Source organism: Triturus cristatus, chromosome 12, assembly GCF_964204655.1.
Source record: "Triturus cristatus chromosome 12, aTriCri1.1, whole genome shotgun sequence".
Lineage (NCBI taxonomy): Eukaryota > Metazoa > Chordata > Amphibia > Caudata > Salamandridae > Triturus > Triturus cristatus.
In genome coordinates, this window is record NC_140595.1 from 310,550,996 (window position 1) to 310,574,844 (window position 23,849).

Sequence of the window (23,849 nt, forward strand, 5' to 3'; positions counted from 1 at the left end):
AAAGAATATAAACATACATATACAATAAATAAACTTAGAATATATTCCGATTAACATGTAGCATGTTTATTAACATTATATAATTTATACAACTCATTAAAAAGTCAAAACATGAAATTAACATATATAATACACATACAATTATATTAGGAAAATGATATATTAAATTACAAAATAAAACGATTTAAAATAGTTCCTACCTTTTTACCCTAAAATTCTTTCAACTACTAAAACAAATTAAATTAATGCACCTTATTAAAAAAAAATATACAATTAATTTATCCCAAAAGCCTACATGTGATATAATTTGTTATTATCAAATTTATTAAAATCAAATAAATAATTACCAAAACAGATTATCTAGTTAACCAACTAACACATAATAAATATTACCATATTTTGAAAATTATCCAATAAATAACTAAAAGAAGTACATTATTAATTATCGATATGACAAATTAAAACATGAAAAATATATATAAATAATTGTATTAATTTGTTTTTAAAATCTGTCCGTCCTATTTCCCTACAGCCTCACACCCTCCAAAAAAGGACATAACAGTAGCCCTAAATTATAGTAACAGCTAAAAAACACAAAAAATAATTATATACTGAGAATTAAAACAGTAACTTAAAACACAAATTAATAAAACTCAACTGAACAATGAAAAATGATATTATATTCAACTTTATTTAGAACAACAATATAAAAGACTTACAAAACGATATCTTTACCTTCTATATTTTTCCCCCACAATGTTTTTGACATTCGAATATTTTTGCACTCAATATTTGTGTCTCATAATAAGTGTGAAACAATATTTTGGATTATTATTATAACCCAAAGTGACACAGCAGCTACATATGAATATGGAGAACAATGTCCTCCTTAACACATTCAAGACAGATTTCATATTTGGTACAGAATGTGTCCTGTTAGCCCTGATTGATGAATTTTGCCAGGTTTGAGATAGCACTGCTGCAATACCGTCCAGATCTATTTGTGAGGTTTGACAACATAGATCATAATACCTTGATGAAGCAAATATGTGACATCAACTGACAAGTAACAGTGCTAGAATGGATTGCCGACTTTTCAGCCAGAGGAACGTGTTCAGCATGTACAGACAATTCTTTGGGATTTCTGAAGGTATCTGCTCTGTGGCCAGTACAGTTTAATGTACAAATCCTTCTATTACCTCTATTGATCTTGATCATCGAACTTTGATTTTTGACATAGCATGATGACACTCGTATTGTTCTGCTCATCTGGCAATCAGCAAAAAGAACAGTTGATGGACAGAAAGCAGAACAATGTCATACATTCACCCTAGTACAGAGATCCGGCCTGAATCCATCGTTTTTGCTCCCCATGCCATTCCTGTTTGAACCCAGCCAAATGCAAATTAGTCTTGACCCTGCGCCCAATGGGAACAGTCCATCCCGAAGTGCCAGGCCACGTCCTCCCTGGACTGGGAACAAGCATCCTAAGACCGGCATAGGGTTTCACCCCTCATCAGCCAGGATAGCTTGACTTCAGTGGCATGGAGAGCAGAAGCTCACCTGAAGACATTTCTCACTGTGCTTGCTGAGTGGATGTACTGCAAAAGCTTAATGGCAATAAAACTGATCTTTAGCTATGTAGATAAGAGATGCTAGTCAACGAAGTTCAGACCAGAAAGTTAGGCACATGCTCAAATTCCATCCAAGTAGTCACAAACCTTGGTATCTAAACTGATGAAGACCTATCCTTAAAAACATATAATTTCAAAGTTCGAGCTACGTGTTGCATGCTAATTTTCATGCCAGAATCAAAGTGTACGGTTGCGACTTGAGCTATGATCTTCCAATACTACATTGTTGCAGTGGTCTTTACTAGGCTCTCTAAAACGCTTGGTGGATACAAAATTCAGCAGTAAAAGTAAAACGAAAACAAAATGACAAGTACATATCTCACCAGCCTTGGCACACCTCAGTTGGGAACACGTTCATCAGCTCATTAACTTAAAGCCCTTTGTATTGAACACAGGTCACACAAAGGGATTGGGCCATGATTTCTGATAAACATGTTGACACCACATGGAAATCTACAGTTATCAAATAACCACGTGCTGCTGGTGTGATCATCTAGAAAATGTTATCTGGCGGCAGAACCTTTGAAATGTGATGTAAAGTTCAGATGAGGAATTGAGCTAGTTAAAAAAGTCTGTCAAAGTAGTTTAGTCTCCCACCCAAATGAAAAACAAATTCCGTCTGTATCTTTTCCATAGACATATATTGGCATAATATGAATTAGTATTCTTATCATAGATATGCTTTTTCTCGAAGTCATCAACATAAAGAATAGCAAAGTTCGGAGCAAACAAGGTCCCCGTTCAAGTACCCTTAGTCATTAAATTCAAAATAGTTCTTAGTGAGCGCTAGCTGGAGAAGTTTAAAAAGAAAGTTAGTGGGTACAGTGACCGGACTTGATCGAGTGTTGAGGATATCAGTGATGACTTTGATGCCATCAAGCTGTGGGATATTAGTGTACAAGGATTCAATATCCAAGCACACTGATAACTCACTTTCAGAGTCAAAAGTTAAATCTTCAATTTGTGCAGTCATGTCGCCACTATCACGGACATGATTTCTAGCCGATTCTACAAATTTGTTAATAAAAATATCACTATATTTGCCGATGGGCATGAGGACTAAGCCACACCCTAGTTCAATGGGTCTTCCTGGTGGATGGTGGGCATTTTTATGGAACTTAGGGAGAATGCATGAAGACTGTGTCTGGGATGACATGGTCGTTAGGCAAATCAAATTCTTGTTTACTCAAACAAAAATGGCCTCCTTGTCCTTCTCCATAATGTCCTTATTGACTTTCTGGCTCTCAGACAAAGGTTTACCCCTAAGGGGTGTGAAATGATTAGGATTGGAAATTTGTTGCATGACTTCCGCTTTGTAGGATGTAAGGTTTTGGATCACAATCCAAAGGCCTTTGTCAATGGGTTTGACCACTACAGATTTGGATTTCTCAATGTCTGCAAAGCTTGTCGATCTACTGGGCTGATATTATATGGTATATATTCATGTTTAGCTTTCAAGCTTGAGACCTCCTTAAGGAACACATCTCAAATGCCAGAAGTTCAACAGGCGTCTTATTGCTTGGGTGATTTGAATTTAGAGGGATTTGTTGGATTAAAACACTCACTGTAACTAATTTCTTTGAACAATGATTTTAACCAAAATCTCCTGAAGAATTGGAGTAGTTCTGATTGAATATTGAAAATCTCTGTATTTTAAGTCAGAACGAAAGTTAAACCTTTACTAATTAGGGAAATTTCTGTTGAGGACAAAACATGATTGAGTAAAAAGGCCAACACCAAAGGCTCCTTCGGCAAAATAATTACATGTTCATGAACTATAGGACCCTGCTTGGAGGATTGATCACCCTGGTATAATTCAGTGCAGTGCTTTATCCATATTCCTTAGTGTTCTCATTTGCAGTTGCTCCAGTCAACTGTTTCCAGGCTGCATTAAAGTTTCTCTTGAGTCATCTTGCATGTGCTGATTGCAGTCGTCAAAATAAAAGTTAGCCCAATCAGCTAAGGCACTAGCCTCCATCGCACATACGTACTCATCTCCCACATCTTCATCCACATGGAACTCTGTTACCCCCTTTATCCTCCTCATCAAGAAGTCCCTCTAAACCTACATTATGGTTCAAAGTGGCTAGTTTCCTTTTTGCTCTAAATACATCACCCCCAATGGCCTCCAAATAGGTCTCAAAGGACTCGCTCCAGTCCTTCCAAGACATACTTGGCACGCCCAGTTCCTGCAAAAACATAGGTTACTTATACAGACATGTTAAAATTCTGTCATTGCTCTTAGGTACATGCAAGGATGCTATGCATCAATTCGAAAGAGGCCCCTCTTTATGCTCAAGCGGCCTTCAGCAGGTGCAACTGGAGCAGAAATGATGAGCAAGGAGATAAATGTGGAGAAAAAACCTCCACATCAAAATTGAAAACAGAGAATGTGGGCAGGGAGGGAGGAGAAAATAGAGTGAAAAGAGGAGTGGGAGCGAGTTAAAATGGGGTTGGGAGCACTACAAGATGTCAAGTTTGCTGGTCTTGATGCAGTAAAAGAATCATCACGTGTCCATCTAGTAGTGGTTGACACAGAGATAGAAGCCTTAGTTGGCTTAGGCTGCATTTATTAATAGTGGGAACGGCCTTTACTACACAGCCAGTACTACGCAGTACCATTACGACGCGGGCAATACAATGAACTCATTGTTACCACGTGTTCCATTACCATGGAAGTTGTTACAACAACTTACATTAGGTAACGTGTTGTTGGATTTTAAATCCAACACCTTCCCAACCTTCCCAACTGTTGCACAGACTGGGGTTGGAATAGTAAAATATACTATTCCAAAGTCCAGCACTTCACAAAAGGCAAGTCGTTTTAACGTCTTGTGTGGTAATGGAATTCATGGTAATGGAACGCATGGTAACAATGCGTTTGTTGCATTGCCAGTGTCAAACATCCGTTAATAGTGGGCAGGAGAAGAATTTAGTGTCGTTTGTAAATAGCTCGTAGAAAAAGCTGATAGATCAGACAATGTCAGTAAGAGAAGTTGAAGGAGAGTGAAAAGGAGGGGGCAAGAGACAGCTTTGTCCCTGGCAGTCAGGCGAACATTGGGAGCGTGCCAGAATGGATGCAAGGATAAGGCGAATGGAAGGCGGGCGTAGCACCAACAACGCCTAAATTTATGTAGTTACCTGGAGTATGTTGTGATCAGTTGTATGAAAGGTGGTTGAAAAGTCAAAGAGGAGGAGTGCGGACACAGGTTTTGGTGGACAAAGGTGATGTATTTAGAGAGGTAGGTGAGAACATTTCTCAGAGAACATTATTATGAAAAACTATGCAACATTGAACACAGCAAAGGCATTTGAAACGGCGATGCATGCAAACAACATATTTCTCTATGATATTGGAGGTGTGAAAGGATCTTCTTCAGGTGTCTTTTCGGTTTCTGGAGAGCTTATAGAGAGGTCAGATGTTTGCCCAGTGTTATTTCTGGTCCTGCTGGGCCTCGGATTTGAAGATCTTGATTTGCCTGCTGCTTTTTCAGTGCTCTGAACAGCAAATTGGATTACTTCTAAAAAATATAAAATCAAGTGAAATATTTAATTAATAAGATGCAGTGGCAGCCTGTCCAGTTTGATTATTGCCCTTCATACAGATAACAGAATGCTTTGTTATTGCTTTGTAGGTGTCAACAGTTTTCTACAGTGGGTTGATGCATGCTAACAGCTTGTTTTGGGTACAGTGGGTGTCATTTATAGACACTCCCAATAACAGGTTTTACAACTACCGAATTTAACGTTACTCGTTTTACTGATCTAGGAAGGGTGGAAGGCCAGCTGGCCTTGTTGTGATGGTAACCCAATATCTGGAGACTGCTGCAAAAGTCAGTAGTGAGCATCAAACCACTTAGCAAACGTACCAGCAATCAACAACCTGTACACGTAATGTATTTGCCATTTGAGTTATTTGAAATACCCCCAAATATTAAGAAAATAACAAGCTCTTCCCAAACTCAAAATGTTTGATATTTTATTCAATACATTATTTTTGGTTTAAAAAACACATGAACAATAACATTCCTTTGCATAAGCAACATATAGCGCATTCAACCAAGTAAGTAAAAAATCATTGATTAAAGTACTCCTAAAATTTACAGATTCATTACAGAAACATATATAACATACTCCTAAAATGTATAGTTGCCACAAATGATATTCTTGTTATCGGCGTTTATTATCCACACATACACAGGATTTGGGTCACTAGTTTTACCATCACATGTTGTGTTTAGAGTGATATTAACTTTGAATTACGGACAGAAGAGCAAAATGTGTTTTAAAGACTGAACCTGATGCAAGTCACAAAACCTGGCCAATTACCCATTCTTTCATTGGTTTTAACCAGCCCTAATGCGAAGCCTCGTGAAACTAGTTCTGATTTAGAACTTAAGATGGTGACCAAGGAGGCAAGCTGAGGACCAACATGGATTAAGTAATTACATTGGCACTACCCTCTTTCTGTCACTCACTCAGACAGTTCTATTTCTATACCCAGGTCCAGCAGTCTACAAACTGTAAAATCGTTTTTACACTTGCTTTAAGATCTACCAAAGCCTTTGCATTATTGCACATTAACACATATTTTAAACATACTACTGTAAGAGCTGTTTCCCTTTTCTCACTTTAAATGCAGTAGAACCTGAGCTATCTAACTTAACCTGTGTAAAATGTCCTCCATCTTGAATCACTATCATAGTATACCACGCGATGACTAGTATTGCAGTTTCTTCTCAAATAAAAAAGTGCAAATTTACTCTAACAACTAAAGAACGTTCCAGAGACTTCTCCCAGCACTGTGCTTAAACAAGAATGTTCTAGATGTCCCAAGCTATCGGCATACAATGTATCAACTAGTATGTTTGAAAAAACGGTAAGAACAGCTAAATGCCATGTAACACTACTATGAGAGCATCCCGAATGTATTCTGTAGTAAAATGTTTCCTCTTGCTTGTACCTTATTGGTGCATATCCTGGTAACCATGTACTTGTGTAGAATGTATGAAAGTCTTTGGGCCTGAGTTAGATCTCGGCGGACGGGTTACTCCGTCACAATGGTGATGGATATCCCGTTTGCTAAAAAATAAATCCCATTAAATCCAATATGATTTATATTTTGGCGGACGGGATATCCGTTACGGTTGTGACGGAGTAACTCATCTGCAGAGATCTAAATCAGGCCCTTTGTCTAAATTCCTATAAAAGGACATGCATCTATCTGTACACTGGAACCCCCTATTCCCCACCTTTGTTATGTCATGCTATTGGATTTGTAAAGGCGTCCCAGCGCTAGGTCCACAGATTACCAGACCGAGAGTTGGAAGCAAAGAAGGGTTATTTAGGGAAGAGCCGGGTCTGAACTGCTCTCCTGAAAGCCCCATGGTCTTGAATGTTCCTGATAGTGCCTGGAAGAGCATTCCATAGCGAGGGGGCTAATGTCCGAAACGACCAGCCTCCCGCCCGTGCTCTTCTATCACTTGGAGCACGTAACAGATGTTGATTGGAGGAGCGGAGTGGGCATTCTGGTACATAGGGGGTAAGAAGATTGGCTAGGATGGGAGGTACGTGGGCGTAAAAGATTTTGTGGGAGATGCACAAGGATTTCAAGTGGATTCTCCTTTCTACCGGGAGCCAGTGCAATTTACGTATGAATTTGGAAGTAGGGCAGGATTTTGGGAGGGTGAAGAGGGTCCGAGCAGTGGTGTTCTGCACCCTCTGAAGCCGATTTATGCCCACTTTATTGGCACCTAGGTAAAGGGAGTTAGAATAATCTAGTCTGTAGAGGATAGTGGATTGGATGATGGTGTGGTGTATTTGAGCATCAAAAAACCCAAGCAGAGGCTTCAGTCCACGTAAGAGAATGAAGCAGCTGCCAGCCACAGATTTTGTCTGAGCCTGAAAGGTGAGAGCACAGTCGAATCAGATGCCCAGGTTTTTAACCTTTTCCTAGGAGTGTAGGGGGCTCCCAAAGCGGCAGGCCATCATTGATCACTCCAGAGATGCATGTCCCTTCCTAGAAGGAGGATCTCGGATTTGCTAGCATTCAGCTGGAGACAGTTGGCTGCCATCCATTCTGCGATGGCCATCATGTCATTTCGAAACTTGGTGATGCGTTGGTCAGAGGTGTTGGATAAAGAGATAAACAGCTGGGTATCATCAGTTTATGAGACCATAGAGAGGCCTCTACTTTTTGCAATGCCAGCCAATGGTTGAACGTAGATATTAAATAATGTTGGGCTCAAAGCCGAGCCCTGTGGAACCCTGTGTTGTGCGAGCTGCACCTGAGAGCCATAAGGGGGTGAGATTACTTGAAATGATCTGCCTGATAAAAAAAGACACAAACCAATTAAGGGCAGCGTCTCTTAATCCGATCTCTTGTAAGCGTTGCACCTTTAAAAGGCGAATCTATACAGAACTTTGAGTTCTTTGTACTTATGGCTTGTACGCTTTTCTGCTAACCTTACTGGTGGCGTATTTCGTGTACTTTGCCACATAATACTTACTTAACATTTCAAATCATAACTGGTGTCTGTCATTCTTGAAGAATGTCTCATTATTGATTATCGAACTTGATCACTATGTTTTAGTGACGAGATCAATTGGGGAGCACCAAAGTCTGTGTCAGACTGCGCCGCTCTCGGTCCTAGATGTTAACGTGCTTTTCGTATGATCATTTAAGACACGTTTGCGAGCTGACACTAGACCAGCCTGTCTGTTTGAGTAAGTGTAGCCTTGTTCTGAATTTGGCACAGATAAGCAAGACCTACACGTTTAGTGAAGTCGGTATTCTATGGCACCCCCTGAAACAAGTCTTCAAGGTCTCCTCACATTCTTTGCATGAGAAGAGACGGACACTTGCTTGTTAGCTGCTATCTGGAGCTTTATGTAACATCATGTGTTGTAATCTCTGCTTGTTTTGTTATCGGAGCTGTATAAAGGAAATGTGAAACTGAAGTGACTTGATCATCATGTGCTAGCGCTAGACCGTTGCTTCGCAAATTCACACTTAGTAATTAAATATTTTTGGTACTTGCTGTATTTTGCTCTTATAGTTGTATTAGACTTTAGAGGGCTCTCAGAGTATTTTCATCTTCCACAGTTTAATTAAGCTTTTGAAACTTTGTCTGTTCATATTCTGGTCAACCAGCACATCACTGTGAATAAGGGTTGACTGTCTTGTGTGGAAGGATAACAACATGTTGGCCTTAGTGTCATGTTGTCGGACAAGTTCCAGATACATTAGGCCTAACAAAGATTTTGCATTGGCTCTACCTGCTTTAAAAAAACAGGTAAGTGTGGCAACCAAAGAGAAGCAGCACAATAAGGTGAGCATGAATTGCATCCATAACACTTTGGGAAGGATTTAGTGAGGAAGGAAATTAATCTTCTAAGAGCCATCATGTCCAGTTCGAGAAATGACTGAGAATATTAAGACAACCATATAAGTGAGGCATAGGTGGCAGAAGGGATCCATTTAATTACGAAGAATTTTAACAAAGCACCCAAGATCTGAAACAACTCACCCTCCTCCCACGTCTCCATCAAAGCCGCCTCAATGCTGCTCCATTTTAGGAAAAAGTTGAAGCCATACTTTTCATTCATTATCATGTTTATTTCAGGGAAAAACCTCCATACAACATAAACAGATATCATAAAAAACAGTAACATTGAACATATGTACTAATAAATACAGTAAAAAATAATCAACATATATAAAAAAAAATGAGAAAAGGGAATTAAACACTTAATTTGACATAATACATTGATCTCCCACTTTGAAATATCACAATTCATATGAAGGTAAAACTCAGGACCTGATTCACAATCGGCCTCGGCACTCGTGGAGGTGGGGGGGGGCATGGTCTTGGGGGGCTCTCCGCACCTGGTGCGGAATCTCTGCCATGAAAAGAATGTGTGTAGAATGAAACCTCAATTACCACAAAATAACAATAAATTCTAAACACATAAAAATATATAAACAAGCATTTGCAATGCAATAGGTCTCGCATTAGTGAAATATTTAGCTATTGGCGTTGCTAATATTAATGCAACACCACTAGCTCAAACTTTCAGTAATGCCAGAGCTTCAAAACTAAAACAAAACATAAAAACATTTTATTTCCCTGTCTTTACTTTTGAAACAATTGCGCACCCGTGCTTTAGCTTAAGATGTTTAAAGGTAAATGGTGGGTGCCGCGATTGTAGCAAAAGTAAAAAAACAGTGTAGACATTTAAGAAAATAGTGCTGAAGGATGTAATTAAAACGTATCAAGTGACAACACATGTAACAGAGGCTGTCCTCATGGGAGGTTACAAGAAGAGAAAATGCGGTACTAAGGAGGGACTACTAAGCCTATTGACTAATGAAAAGCCGCCATTTACAAAGGACTGTGACTGGAGTGAATTAAAAAGGTGGATGTAAAGTGGGTGGAGCTTTATGCCTATATCCAGCATATGTAGAAGAGACAGTGCAAGCGCTGCCTAGGCGAGACGTAAAAATAGCATACTGGGGCTGCCAGAATGAGAAAATGAAGAGCAAGCTGTCACAGTAAAAATCTCCAGGGCTTTTTAACCACAGAGGGGGCGATTGTGCTTTGAGGGCTAGATCATGGCCGTCCGCCCTACAATCAGCTCCCTAGTTTGTAGCTCAGTAGAAAATGCCTGAATGTCCATACAAGCCCTGAAGGGTGGAAATCTATCGGCACTGATGGAAAAATACAAGACATGGCAAAATCCCATACATTCCTATAAATACATACTGTAAATAAATGTCTGTTATGCAGATTTAATGGAGGCTATTGACTTTATAAGAAGTCAATGTGTTTAGGCAATATTTTGCGGTTCTTTGAAAATGTGTGACACAGAAAATATCCTGTGTGTTTATGATAGTGTGTGGTTTGGCAGCATCCCAAACACATTCAGTGACACAGCAGCATTCTGTAGATGTATGGCACAACTCGCATCGGAATATCCAGTGTATGCAGTACCACATATCTATTGCACAAGTTTTGGAATAATCTGTATCCATGCTCTGCACAGCATAGCAATATCCCTGGAAATGTATGATAAAATCGTGTGGCATGGAATTAGCGTTGTAATCATTTTGACATACACACATCCTTTGTATACAAGAGACAACCGCACACAAGATACTATTGTTATGAACACACAATGCACGTTGGAATGGAAACAGCCTTAGCATTAATGAAAACGACAGACATGGAAGTATCTTGTAGGTTCTGAAGAATACTATCAGTTATAATAATATTGTGGCACTATCTCAATATCAAGTGGCATTCATGGCAAAGGGTTATGGTAGGTACATATATACTTTGTGGCTGGTGAAGACGCTGTGGATTTGATTGCTGCACCAAATTGTTGGACAACATTTTATGGAATTAATGGAAAATATTGTTCTGCTACCTGTGTCAAATCTGTGATCAGGGATTGCATGGTCATGGAAGGTGCACAATGTACTATGGAGTAGAATTACAGTGTGAAGTGCTGGAAAAACATCTCTGGCACAATAAAGGACCCATGGTCTTGTTGGCGTAGTTTATGATGATTGTCGGCAATTGCATATTGAATTTTGTGGAGGCGGGCATTTTATATCAAATTCCATAGGGAAATTAGTTTGTCTATCTTGGGATATTTTATTGAGTTTTTATTGCTTCGATGAACACTGCTGCACACCCATGATATGTTCTCTATAAATTAGTGAAGAGGATGGGTTTAGACACAGGCAGCACATCCTAGTTCCCTTTCAGGAAGGATCTTGGTTGGCATGTTTTTGCTTCCTAATGGTATCTATTCTTTATTGACTGACTAGAGCTGAAGATGGACTGAAGACCAAGCAATGCTAGTGGGGTCCTCTAACAAGAACCCATCAACCCTCGCCATTGCACAAATTGATTGTCTGCGCTCCATAGAACATAGGCAATGAGTTATAAAAACGCGATTCACCAACAATCACTCACTAGAGGGAGTCGAGGCCCTGCACAATCAATCTAGACAAATCCTGGGTTGGGTTAGTGACCCTGGCTTAATGAAACAACCTACTATGAGTTATCTCGCTTCACAGATGAGTGGCCTTCTGTCCCATGGGCCATGACAACTTTACCAACTTCAAATTAAAGAAGCTTTATAAACCTTAAAAGGTGGGCAAACTACAAGTAATCATTTGTCATCCCTACAATACCTTTCAGGGTGAACATGCACTTTACAAATAAACGTTTTGCCGTGTTACTTTTCCTTATGCCCACGTAGATGCTGGATTCAGCTACTTATTTGGCATGGGAGTATGACAAAAAGTCATTGAAAACTAATCTGAATTAGGCTGAAGGAAATCTAAGCCTGATATTCGATATTTTTTGGGAAATGGTGGACATCTATGCTTGCTGGATCAGAGCAGAGAGTAATCTAGAAGGGAATGGCATTTTATAGCTGTCTGACAAGTGTGGGTCAACATATCATATCATATACAAGCAACACCTAATGCGAGCCTGGAAATATATTCTGTATTGTGAGGCTTGTTGTTTTGCCCCTACCACATGTAAAATTCTTTACATGACAGCTGGCGACCTCTGTGAGCTCAAAATCTCTAAGTGTTTGAAGATGCCTCACATGGTATGATGCGCCATGTGAGTACCTTGTCAGTTTAAGGGAGTAGGGTGTGGACTCTTATCAGTGAGAAGGCACGTGAACTAGTGCAATCATTAGGGATGACACATGACTAGTAGTTACCGGTCTAACAAGAAAGGTAACATAAAATTTGAAAAAACGTTAAGATTATCAATATTGGGATTTCCCCCCCTTTGAAATATAAGATAATAATGACACATACAAAATGGAAACCAGCGAAAGGCATTTTAGAGCCATATAAATTATTAATAATTGGCGGTTATGGTAGAGGTTGAATTTCCAGGTTAAAAAGGAATACTGAAGAATCTCACAAGCTCTATTTTACGTATCATTTCCTGGTTCTACCAGAAACGCCAGCATGTTTATTTTTCTGAGAAAAGGGCCACCCCAAAGTCTGTCTCTAACCCGCGGTCTCTCACCCGGTGTTGTGATATGTGAGATTGTGCTGGTGCGTCCACTGCTTACAGCTTCCTCTGACCTGTCTGGACACGACACAGGCAGAACTCCACTCAATATACCACTGACTGTAGGGATGGGAGAGTTCACGTTTAGAAGCCATTTGTGCGCGCTGCCATTCCAATTAAAGTAGATGTTTAAAAAACATTTATGTTCTACTGACGATGGGAGCGGCTGTCAAAGAGCTACTACAAACTTCAGGCTCTTATTATTTATAGCACAGTATTAGTGAGGCTCGCATGTTGTTGACTTTAACATTATGCAGTACCACCGCGTTTAAATATTTATGGCACCACATTTGCAAGGCTCGCATGCTTCTGGGGCACGCAATTTCCCAGCCTATGTGATGAGCTGAGGTGGGGAGACAAGCAAAGCGCGGGCCTACAAGCCGATCAGGCTTCCTCTCAGTAGCATTTCCGACCCGTACCCTCACCAGCATAAATCTCGCAAGAAGAAACGTAGTTGTCAGGCAACATTAAAAAAAGCTGCTTCAGCACGCCTCCTAAAACTAAGTCCCGCTGAAGTACACCGCCACCGCAGACATTTAATGACCCCCAGCCCCTCACCTCCCTGTACCGTATGTGCTTCACGGAGTCGCCAGCTCCAAGTCCGATCCCGGAGGCATTATGGAGGAGTATCTCGCCGCACAGGCAGAGCAGGGGAAGCCGCTGGTCTTGCGCCACCCAGGAGCAGCGGAACAGCCGCAGGGCAGCGGCAGGAGGTCTTCTCGGGTGTAGTGGGAGCAGCATCAGCACAAGTGCTGCTCCCCAGGTGGCAATCCGGGATCTGGGTGCAACAGGATTCCCAGCAGAGACTGCATCATGGGACAAACAAGGAAGTAGTCCCTACACTAATAGAAAAGGCCGAGCAGCGGAACAAAACTGTAGTTGGTCGGTGCTGCTTCCGGCCGAAGGGAAGCTAAGCGGAAGTGCCGCATTGGACCGCAAGCCAACCATAAGCCCGCTAACAAAATAAATGCCACAGTTAACGAATGGCAAGCGGCAGGAGAAACTACAGGCAAGAGGCGGAGTTTCACCCAAGTATACAGATTACGTAATGCCTCGTAGAGGCAGCGCATGCGCTGCCTATACGAGAGCTAAAAAGAAAGTAGCCCTACTAGATGCCAATATACATAGAATTCGAAACCTCGCACAGGCAACAGATCAATCATGTACATTTTACGAAGATCACATACCTCATACAATTAAGTAATAGCTTATACAACAGATCTTAAAAACACTTTCAAAATTGATGTTAAAATGAGAGATTTTAAGAACATTTCTGGAAATCCGGTAGCTGCACCAATTGTTCATAGGGGTAGAGCTTAGAGCATTTAGAATAATCTTATTTATAAAGGATGCTCAACCACTTCCTTACCATCCAAACTGCATATAGACATCTACCTACAGTATAAACAATGAAGGGGTCGGTATTAGTCTGTAGTATCCTGGAAGCAGCTGGATTGTGCCTCATTCCTCTCTTTCGCACAACGGACAAAAGAATAGTAGATGACCTATATCTTCTATTGTTTTTCTACATGTGGGACAAAGGGCCTGTGCATCAGGATTCTGCTTCCATTTACCTAGAAAAAAAACTGGTCTACCTGAAGAGAACCCATCATAAACTTAATACACAAAGTTCTGGCTTAATGGGGAGAAATGGTATCCATCTAGGGTTCAAATGCTCGTCAGGGGCAGTAATTGCTATATAAATGCAATTACAATACAATACAATACATTACAATACATTGTACATATGTCTTTTCCAATACCTATATAGAGTGGTGATTCTTAATGGACAGACGTGCTTCCAGAGAACCATAATGGGGACACAGAATAAACCTGAAACATAAGACCAGATTTAAAGTATATTTGGGTCACAAAGATAAAAAGAGGCTACACTTTTTATTGCAAGAAGTGGTAGCACATGGGCTTATATTCGCTTCATGCAACCGGGTATGTTTTATGTAAACTATTTTATCCTGGGAGGTAGTGAGGATAGTCTATCAAAAGGGTATTTTTAATTTTTATATGCATCTACGCATGAAAAAAGCTTTCAGGTTTGAGGAGTTCATTGTGAAATGGAATTCCTAAATGTGTCTCACATTCCCTTTTACGAAAATCCTTGTATTTTCAATAATATTGGAACTTCGTCTGTTTCAAAGTGAGCTAAAATGGCAAAATAGACATATATCAATACCACAGAAAGTACTGCATATTGCAGTATTATTTGCCTTGCTCTGGTCTTCCACTTCTGCGTCAGTCGGTGTTCCAGACAGTAACTCTGGAGACACTGAGGGTATCACGGGGCCTCGGTCGGATGAGCTCATCGTGGCTGGAGAACCGCTCTTTTAAGAATTACCTCCAAGGCCGACCGAGGCCCCGTGATACCCTCAGTGTCTCCAGAGTTACTGCCTAGAACACCGACCGAAATGATGGATAACTTATTCATGCTCTGAGCAAGAGGTCTAGTTGGAGCTAGGCTGTACTGCACCCACTGTACCCTAGGAGTGGCATCCTTTTCAATAAATCTTACTTTACCATAAGGACACACAACAATTGAGCCCTGACAAAGTCGTCATCTTGAGAACGAAACGCATTGGCTGAACATGAAATCACCAATTTCGAGTGAATTAACTGATTGCAAATCAAGACTTTATTGAAAACTAAAACACTGATTCTTTGGACTTCATCACTTGGCGCACGCCCAACCCCTCTACCGCTAAGGATCTGACTTACAGAGGCACAGGGCCTGTTTGCCCAAGGACATCTGATACAATTGAAACTAAAGTGAGGTGCAGAAGCAGCAGTCCGCCGTCATAGTATCTCTGTTGAGTGTCTGGTAGTGGATTAAAGAGGCATGAGGTGGCTTTAGGACTACACAGCCTTGGCATTCTGTGCACCGACGTTTAACTGCACCAGCCACCGGCTTTTGAGCAGTGCTCTGGGCACCAGTACTCATTCTTTTACTGGTGCCAACCCAACTTTGCTAAGAATAACATGTCACTTGGCTTCATCCACGAGAATCTCCTCAACATCGAGAGCCAAATCATGGCCTGGCATGGTTCCAACTAAGGCTGATCTGGGGGATCAGGCTGCTCATTCCAGAACAGGACTTAAAATCAGTTATTCAGGCGTTGAGTCTCTCCTGACTAGACTACGGGAACTCACTCCTCTCAGGCACCCACAAAGCACACTACGCCCTACTCAAAGCAGTTCTACATGCTGCGGCCGCTTTATTACTGGACACAAGACATTTGATCATATCACACCTATCCTGCTTTCCCTCCAATCGCGTTTATTGAGGTGAGAACTCAGTATAAAGGAAGGCCCCGCATTCCTCGTCTTCCGTCTGCCTAAGTGTAAAATTGAAAGTCTCCGAGTTAAAACAGGGTTCGAGAAACACACAACTCCTGAAGCCGCCCAGCATCAAAAGAGAATCACACATGAAATAGTAATTCTTCGGAAGAACTACCAGAATCTGGAGCGCTCTTCCTCCTATCCTCTCTGTACGACCCCATGCCATGCTACCTTTAAGAAGGAACTTAAGAAACGTGGACTATAAAGGAAACTTGGGTTATGAAATCCCACTCTCTCAAATGTCTGTTTTTCGCTTTCACTTTTAGTGTGGCATATCTCAAATATCCTTGCGGTGTTCGTGTAAAGGGCTCCTAAACCCCTGGGACATGTTCGTGCTATATAAAATCAAAAAAGAATAATATGACCGCTGGCATCCATGAAGGGAGTTAGTTAATTATTCAGTACTACCACGCTCTTACACTGCAAGCTTATGAAGTTCTTTTATATTCCACACGAGGGCAGTGTTTCAACATGTTCTTCAAAGCGTGCATTTTTGTTAGGCAGATTGCTAACTCGAACATACTGAATATACTGCAACTAGCCAGAATATGTACGGGTCATAAACATACAATTTACCTTGCTGTATCTCAGATTTAGACTTCTTTGTTTGCACAGCTGCAGTCTGCATATACGTGTTCTTGTTCCTGTTGTGCAGGAAACAATGAAAGGATGTCAACATTGAAGTACAATATATTGCTTCCACTTATACTTTTTAAAAACTCTGAAAGGTTGCATATTCAAATTTGAGGGGTGGGAGGGGATGTGGCGTAATGGCCAGAGCTGCCAACTTCGGAACTGGGGAACCAAGTTCGAGTCTCGGCGTGGCCTCTTGATCTTCCGGTGCCTACACTGGTGCTCATGAAAAGCGCTGGTGTTGATGATTATGTCCCAGTGGTGAGCACCGGAAACCTCCGGCTCTAATTAAGCCCTTCCCCAGACCCCTGGGCCCCAGTGCCTCTGCACCTGCTGCACCACTGGTAGCTACACCCCTGCCAAAAGGTCCGTACATTAATGTACACCAACGTGAGGCATATGCCCCAGCAACTTTTATGTACTATTATGTATGTGTAGCCCGGTGTGGTAAGCGGGCACACACTGTGCCAGTATGAGGTTGTGTTTATAACTGCAGGCACACACTCACACAGTGGCACAGCCAGCCAGCCAGCCAGCCAGCCACCCACCACTCTGTAAGGCTTATATTTGGATGGATTACCTTGGCGACAGAGCAATCCTAAGAGAAATGTGTGTTAATACTGTGTTTTATCAATCAACCATGCAAAATTTACGGTTAAAGAAAGGCGTCACTTTGAGGCTAATTAGGATGGCGGACGGACTGAGTCCGTCCGCCATTCTGGTGTAAACCGGGACCGTCCGCCATGCATGCGGCGGTCCCACACACCCGATCATGATGCGACCTACACCATGGTGGTTGGATCTTGATCATTAACATTGTAGCGGGTGCTGCTGAGAGCAGCACCCGCCGCGATGTTAATATGCCATGTTGCACATTTCACAGCACTACTTGGCAGGCACCACACTGTGGCTGCCACGTAGTGCTGTGAAATATAGGGGTGTACAATGGGTACCGCCCAAATGCATCCTCGCCTCCCCAAATACAAGGGGGCCCGCAACCGGCCCCCAAACCCAATCCCCACCAGCCTTTCCATGGCGGTTCCACCGCCATAGAAGGGCTGTCTACAGCCAACATCGTAATTTGGTGGACGGTGCCTGCTAGGCACCGCCCCCATTAATACCGATGAAGACCGCTCCACCAGGCAATCGTAAGGATTGCCTGTGGTGGTTCCATGGCGGATGGTCTTTGCGACCGCCACGGTCGCTGTAAGATTCCCCCCGCCATCCTAATTTGGCAGGGGGGAAATCGTGGTCGGTAGACCGAAGGACTGCCACCGAATGGCTGGCGGTGGCGGTCCTTCCTCCATCCTAATGAGCCCCTAAGTTAGATAAAAAGAGAACATGTAATTGAGAGCAAAGGAATGATAGAAAAGTAGCTCAGGATATCGAAAGTTATCACAGAAAACAAAAATACTCACAATAAATAATGGGACAGAAAATATTTTAGCACACTATTAATAACTGATAAGCATTGGGAAAGCCAATAGGTCTCCCCTTTGAAAAGCGTTAGCCGACCACTTAGCTTTGCCACAGGTTGTTGCACATACTGAGCAGCATTGTTGGTGCTGAACTGCATTGGCAAAAAAAGGCGCCAATCCGACCTCTGTGTCTGATGTAGCTTCAGCGAGCATGCAAGTGTATACTTTATAACGTGGTAGCTATTAAGGGACATATTTATGAATATTGTGGCGCAGGGTGGTACAGAAAGTCATCTTGCTGCACTGCCCTGCCTCACAGGGAAAGGGCAGAATGTGCCATATTTATCCAATACGGCGCTTTCCTGTCCTTGTCCCTTGTGCTGGCACCGTTTTGTTAGACTAACACCAGCGCAGGCACCCAAGCACCATGGTGCAAGGCTTCCTTTGTTGTAGGCAGGATTGTTTTTATGCAGGAAGGGGCACCATCTTGCACAAAAACAATCCTGAGAGGTTTTTTCCTCTTTCTATGTGTTCTGCTGAATGCAGCACACATGGAAAGAGGAAGTAACAAGGAGAAATAAAGATATTTCTCCTCAGCACACATAAAGTGGAAGTAACGAAGATAAATACTAGGGCACAGAAAGTTGCCTCTGGGGGCATTTTGTAGACATTCCAATATGTAGGCTGGCACTCTATCCATGCCTGTAGCTCTCATGCAGTTATGTTTGCTGGTCATGTCCCATATTGATCCCTCTGAATTTAGTCCTCTTGATAAGAATGGTGGTAGTAGGGTTGGGGAGGGCCCTTGTCAGTTGAACCAATTCTGGAAAGTCTGGTTGATGGAAGTTGATTTGAGTCAGTAAGCTCTGGACCTCACTTGATCCTTTCTTCGTTGCTTGGGGTGAGGTACCCCATAAACGTAAGTGCAACACCTTACGACACCAACCCTTATGGGTAGTGCCAACTATTTCTCAAATGCCACATGCAGATGTTCAGTGGCACAGACCCAGGTTATTGAGAATGGTTGAACAAGCTGGGTCAATGCCAGCTCACTCCAAACCTGCCTTTGGGAAGAAGGGAAAGCCTGCTTTCTCTCCGTCGGATGTAGTCAGTTCATCCATGCCCAATTGTGTGCTAATGGAGGCTCCATGAGGTACCTTTTCTCTCCCACTACTAGGCAAGCCTATGGTGGTTGCAAAGTTTACACTACCTCTGGAGTGATATACACTCTGCTCTTCTTTGAGAAGACATTTTGCCTTGGCACATGTTTTGCATTTGTAAAACATGCTGGGTTTTGCCTCATTTATGTGGAACATGCTCACATGTAATGTATAATGGTCCCTCAAAAAATCTGCAGGCTTAAACCATGTCCATGGGAGGCATCCTGAAGCCCTGGGGGGTGCACTATGAAGGGGATCAAGCTAGCAATGAGGTAGTGAGGTGCCAGCACCCTAAGGGTCACCGGTAGAAAGCTAGAGACAATGGGACCCAGCTTTAGGCCCATACTATGAACTGACGATGGCAGAGGAGACCAGGGCCTTCCCCAAGGGGCTAGAGTGGAGTGGAGTGGAGTGAAGCCATTTTTGCTGTGCTATGGTGACTTTGGTTGACTGCCGGGCAAGAGCAGCGAGCAGCTGTAAGAATCCCTTTCAGGCCCAGAGAGATCAGTGCTGAAGTGATGTTGATTATGTTGCATTCTCCACCAGCTCTGGAGCACTCAAATGAACATACCACACACAAAGCTCTGTAACACACATCTTTATTCTTTGGCATGCAACAGTTAACTGAACGCACAACGCCATAAACTTTATTGACCACACCGAATACCTCCCAACTGATTACGTAACTTTGTAAGGAGTTTGGCAAGGACCACAAGGGTCCTGCTGCACATGGTCACACAACACTGCATCTCCCCCTTTGTTAAATAAAACGTACAGACAACATATATACATTAGAGTTTCTCAATAAGTTATCGAGGTGCTTGCACCAATATTCCAGATTGAGTTGTACAAGGTGAAGAAGTAGCACTGTCATCTGGCATCATAGATGTAGACACGGATGCTTGACTTGGGCACTCAGGTGGACTTGTCTCACTCATGATATCTGGAGCCGACAAACATCAAGGCAGATGCTTGAAATGTGACAAGTCTCTTGTAATGGACTTTCGGAAACTTTTAGCAGTCACCATATGTCCTTTACTTGTCACCACTCTCAATGGATCGGCATCAGTCTTGTGTTTCTGTTTTTGTTTGATTAGGGTCCGGTCTCCTTCTTTGACGACGGTGTACTAAGCTCATCTGTGCTTATCTACAAAGACCTTCATCTTGCCTTTGCTAGAAGTGTTTGTGACACGAATCCCATCAGTGTCCATTACTTGACTCGTGGTCCATTGTGGTAGCTTTGTCCCAAGGGCTCTCCCAAACAGCAAGGTGGCAGGGCTTTCACCTGCTGTATAATGGGAAGTTAAAAAAAACAGTGATGGACAGAATGCAGAACAATGTCATACATTCACCCCAGTACAGAGATCTGGGCCTAAATCCATCGTTTTTTTGCTCACCATGCCGTTCCAGCTTGAACCCAGCCATATGCAAATCAGTCTTGACCCTGTGCCTCATGGGTACAGTCCAGCCCGAACTGCCAAGCCAGGTCCTCCCTGGACTGGAAACAAGCATCCTAGGACCGGTTTCGGGGTTTCACCCCTCTTCAGCCAGGATAGCTTGATTCCAGTGGCACGGAGAGCACGGGACCCACGTCTGGGCATACCCTTCCCACTCGGGGTGACAAATGCAAAAAAAAACCAGTGATGGACAGAATGCAGAACAATGTCATACATTCACCCCAGTACAGAGATCTGGGCCTAAATCCATCGTTTTTTTGCTCACCATGCCGTTCCAGCTTGAACCCAGCCATATGCAAATCAGTCTTGACCCTGTGCCTCATGGGTACAGTCCAGCCCGAACTGCCAAGCCAGGTCCTCCCTGGACTGGAAACAAGCATCCTAGGACCGGTTTCGGGGTTTCACCCCTCTTCAGCCAGGATAGCTTGATTCCAGTGGCATGGAGAGCACGGGACCCACGTCTGGGCATACCCTTCCCACTCGGGGTGACAAATGCAAAAAAAACAGTGATGGACAGAATGCAGAACAATGTCATACATTCACCCCAGTACAGAGATCTGGGCCTAAATCCATCGTTTTTTTGCTCACCATGCCGTTCCAGCTTGAACCCAGCCATATGCAAATCAGTCTTGACCCTGTGCCTCATGGGTACAGTCCAGCCCGAACTGCCAAGCCAGGTCCTCCCTGGACTGGAAACAAGCATCCTAGGACCGGTTTCGGGGTTTCACCCCTCTTCAGCCAGGATAGCTTGATTCCAGTGGCATGGAGAGCACGGGACCCACGTCTGGGCATACCCTTCCCACTCGGGGTGACAAATGCAAAAAAAACAGTGATGGACAGAATGCAGAACAATGTCATACATTCACCCCAGTACAGAGATCTGGGCCTAAATCCATCGTCTTTTTGCTCACCATGCCGTTCCAGCTTGAACCAAGCCATATGCAAATCAGTCTTGACCCTGTGCCTCATGGGTACAGTTCAGCCCGAACTGCCAAGCCAGGTCCTCCCTGGACTGGAAACAAGCATCCTAGGACCGGTTTCGGGGTTTCACCCCTCTTCAGCCAGGATAGCTTGATTCCAGTGGCATGGAGTGCACGGGACCCACGTCTGGGCATACCCTTCCCACTCGGGGTGACAAATGCAAAAAAAACAGTGATGGACAGAATGCAGAATGTCATACATTCATCCCAGTACAGAGATCTGGGCCTATATCCATCGTTTTTTTGCTCACCATGCCGTTCCAGCTTGAACCCAGGCATATGCAAATCAGTCTTGACCCTGTGCCTCATGGGTACAGTACAGCCCGAACTGCCAAGCCAGGTCCTCCCTGGACTGGAAACAAGCATCCTAGGACCGGTTTCGGGGTTTCACCCCTCTTCAGCCAGGATAGCTTGATTCCAGTGGCATGGAGAGCACGGGACCCACGTCTGGGCATACCCTTCCCACTCGGGGTGACAAATGCAAAAAAAACAGTGATGGACAGAATGCAGAACAATGTCATACATTCACCCCAGTACAGAGATCTGGGCCTAAATCCATCATTTTTTTGCTCACCATGCCGTTCCAGCTTGAACCCAGCCATATGCAAATCAGTCTTGACCCTGTGCCTCATGGGTACAGTCCAGCCCGAACTGCCAAGCCAGGAAGTTGACATATAGTCACGAAGGGCTGGGCATAAGACTGACCTGCGATTGATTCCTTGAAGCGCAGCACCCTGAACCACTTTCTTCAGGGTGCCCATAAATCATTCAACGCCATTTGCCTGTTGCCAGAGAGGTGTGCTTTTCTGATGTTTGACGTTCAAGCGACTAAGAAAGTCATTAAACTCTCTGCTATTGAAGGGTGGACTGTTGTCAGATTTGTGAAAGGAAGGAACACCTGATGCTGCGAAAATATCATCCAGCCACTCGATTACTTTGTCATGGGTGGTTGATGATTAATCTTCCAATAAGGAAAAACATGAATACTCATCAATAACTACCATGAGAAGATGTCCATTGTTTAAGGGTCCAAAGAAATTTATTGCAATTTTGTCACACGTTGGTTTAGGAAGGTCAGGTTAGCGGATGCTGTGTTGTCTTGGGAGATAAGCAATTACACAGGTGGCATGCTTTCAGTTCCTTTTGAGTCATTCATCAAGGCGAGGAAACCACACTCGGTCTCTGAGGGCTCTCTTGGTAGCTACAATGCCACAATGACCTTCATGTGCCAGTTTAATTACTTGTTGCCTCAATACCTTCTTGATTTACAGAAAGTTCATTCTGCACATTTTTGAATTTTGAATCTTTAAGCATGTCTCTGTTGGTAGTAGCAATGAATTTCTCAATGGATAGAGCTGCAGGGGTGCTGGACTATATTATGAAATTTATACACTCTTCAGGCGCTTTAGACATTGTACTGCAATGCTGTAATGGCACTTGTAAGAGGTAATCTGCGGGGTTTTGATCCTTCCCCGGCTAATGCACAATAGTGCTATCACACTTTTGCAATCACAACCCCCACCTCTCAATGCGAGGGGGCATCTTGGATTTCAGTTTGTTTTAAATGGTGAGCAGCGCCTGGTGGTCAGTAACAAGAGTGAAAAACTTTCCGTTCAGAAACACTTGAAAATGTTCACAAGCCTACACTACAGACAGTCTCTTTTTTTCTGTCAGAGAATAGGCATGTTCAGTCAGAAATAAACTTCGGCTATCATGGGCCACAATGTGTCTCTGAGCATTTGGATGTCCATTGTATTGAGCAAGGAGTGCGCCCAACCCCACAAGGCTTGCTTCTACTATGATCTCACTATGTAACTTTGGATCAAAATAAGTCATTTAAGTAGCATTTTGAACTGCATGCTTGTCTTTCTTGATCCTTTGGTCACATTCAGAGGACCACTGGAAGGGAATATTATTCTTTGTCAAATCTTTTAGTTGGACATTCACCATGGCAAAGTCACAAATGTATCTGGAGCAATAATTGACCATGTCTAAGAAGTATCACAGCATGGTTACATCTTGCAGGGGACAAGTGAATGACAATGCTTGTACTTTTTCAGGGTGAGAAGTGATTCCCACTTCAGAGAAAATATGCCCAAATAAAT

General features: G+C 42.8%; 1 protein-coding gene across 2 annotated transcripts in view; it reads right to left on the reverse strand.

Annotated features, from left to right (window-relative positions):
- Positions 1-755: 755 nt before the first annotated feature.
- Positions 756-23,849, reverse strand: part of LOC146775949 (uncharacterized) — a 790,744-nt gene continuing 767,650 nt past the window's right edge. For both annotated transcript variants that reach the window (XM_085637356.1, XM_085637355.1), the window contains exons 12-13: positions 16,673-16,740; positions 756-5,155 (exon numbers count right to left, since the gene is read on the reverse strand). In XM_085637356.1, coding sequence (XP_085493482.1) covers positions 4,980-5,155; positions 16,673-16,740 — 244 coding nt within the window. In that variant the 3' untranslated portion in view covers positions 756-4,979. The remainder of the gene's footprint in view (positions 5,156-16,672; positions 16,741-23,849) is intronic.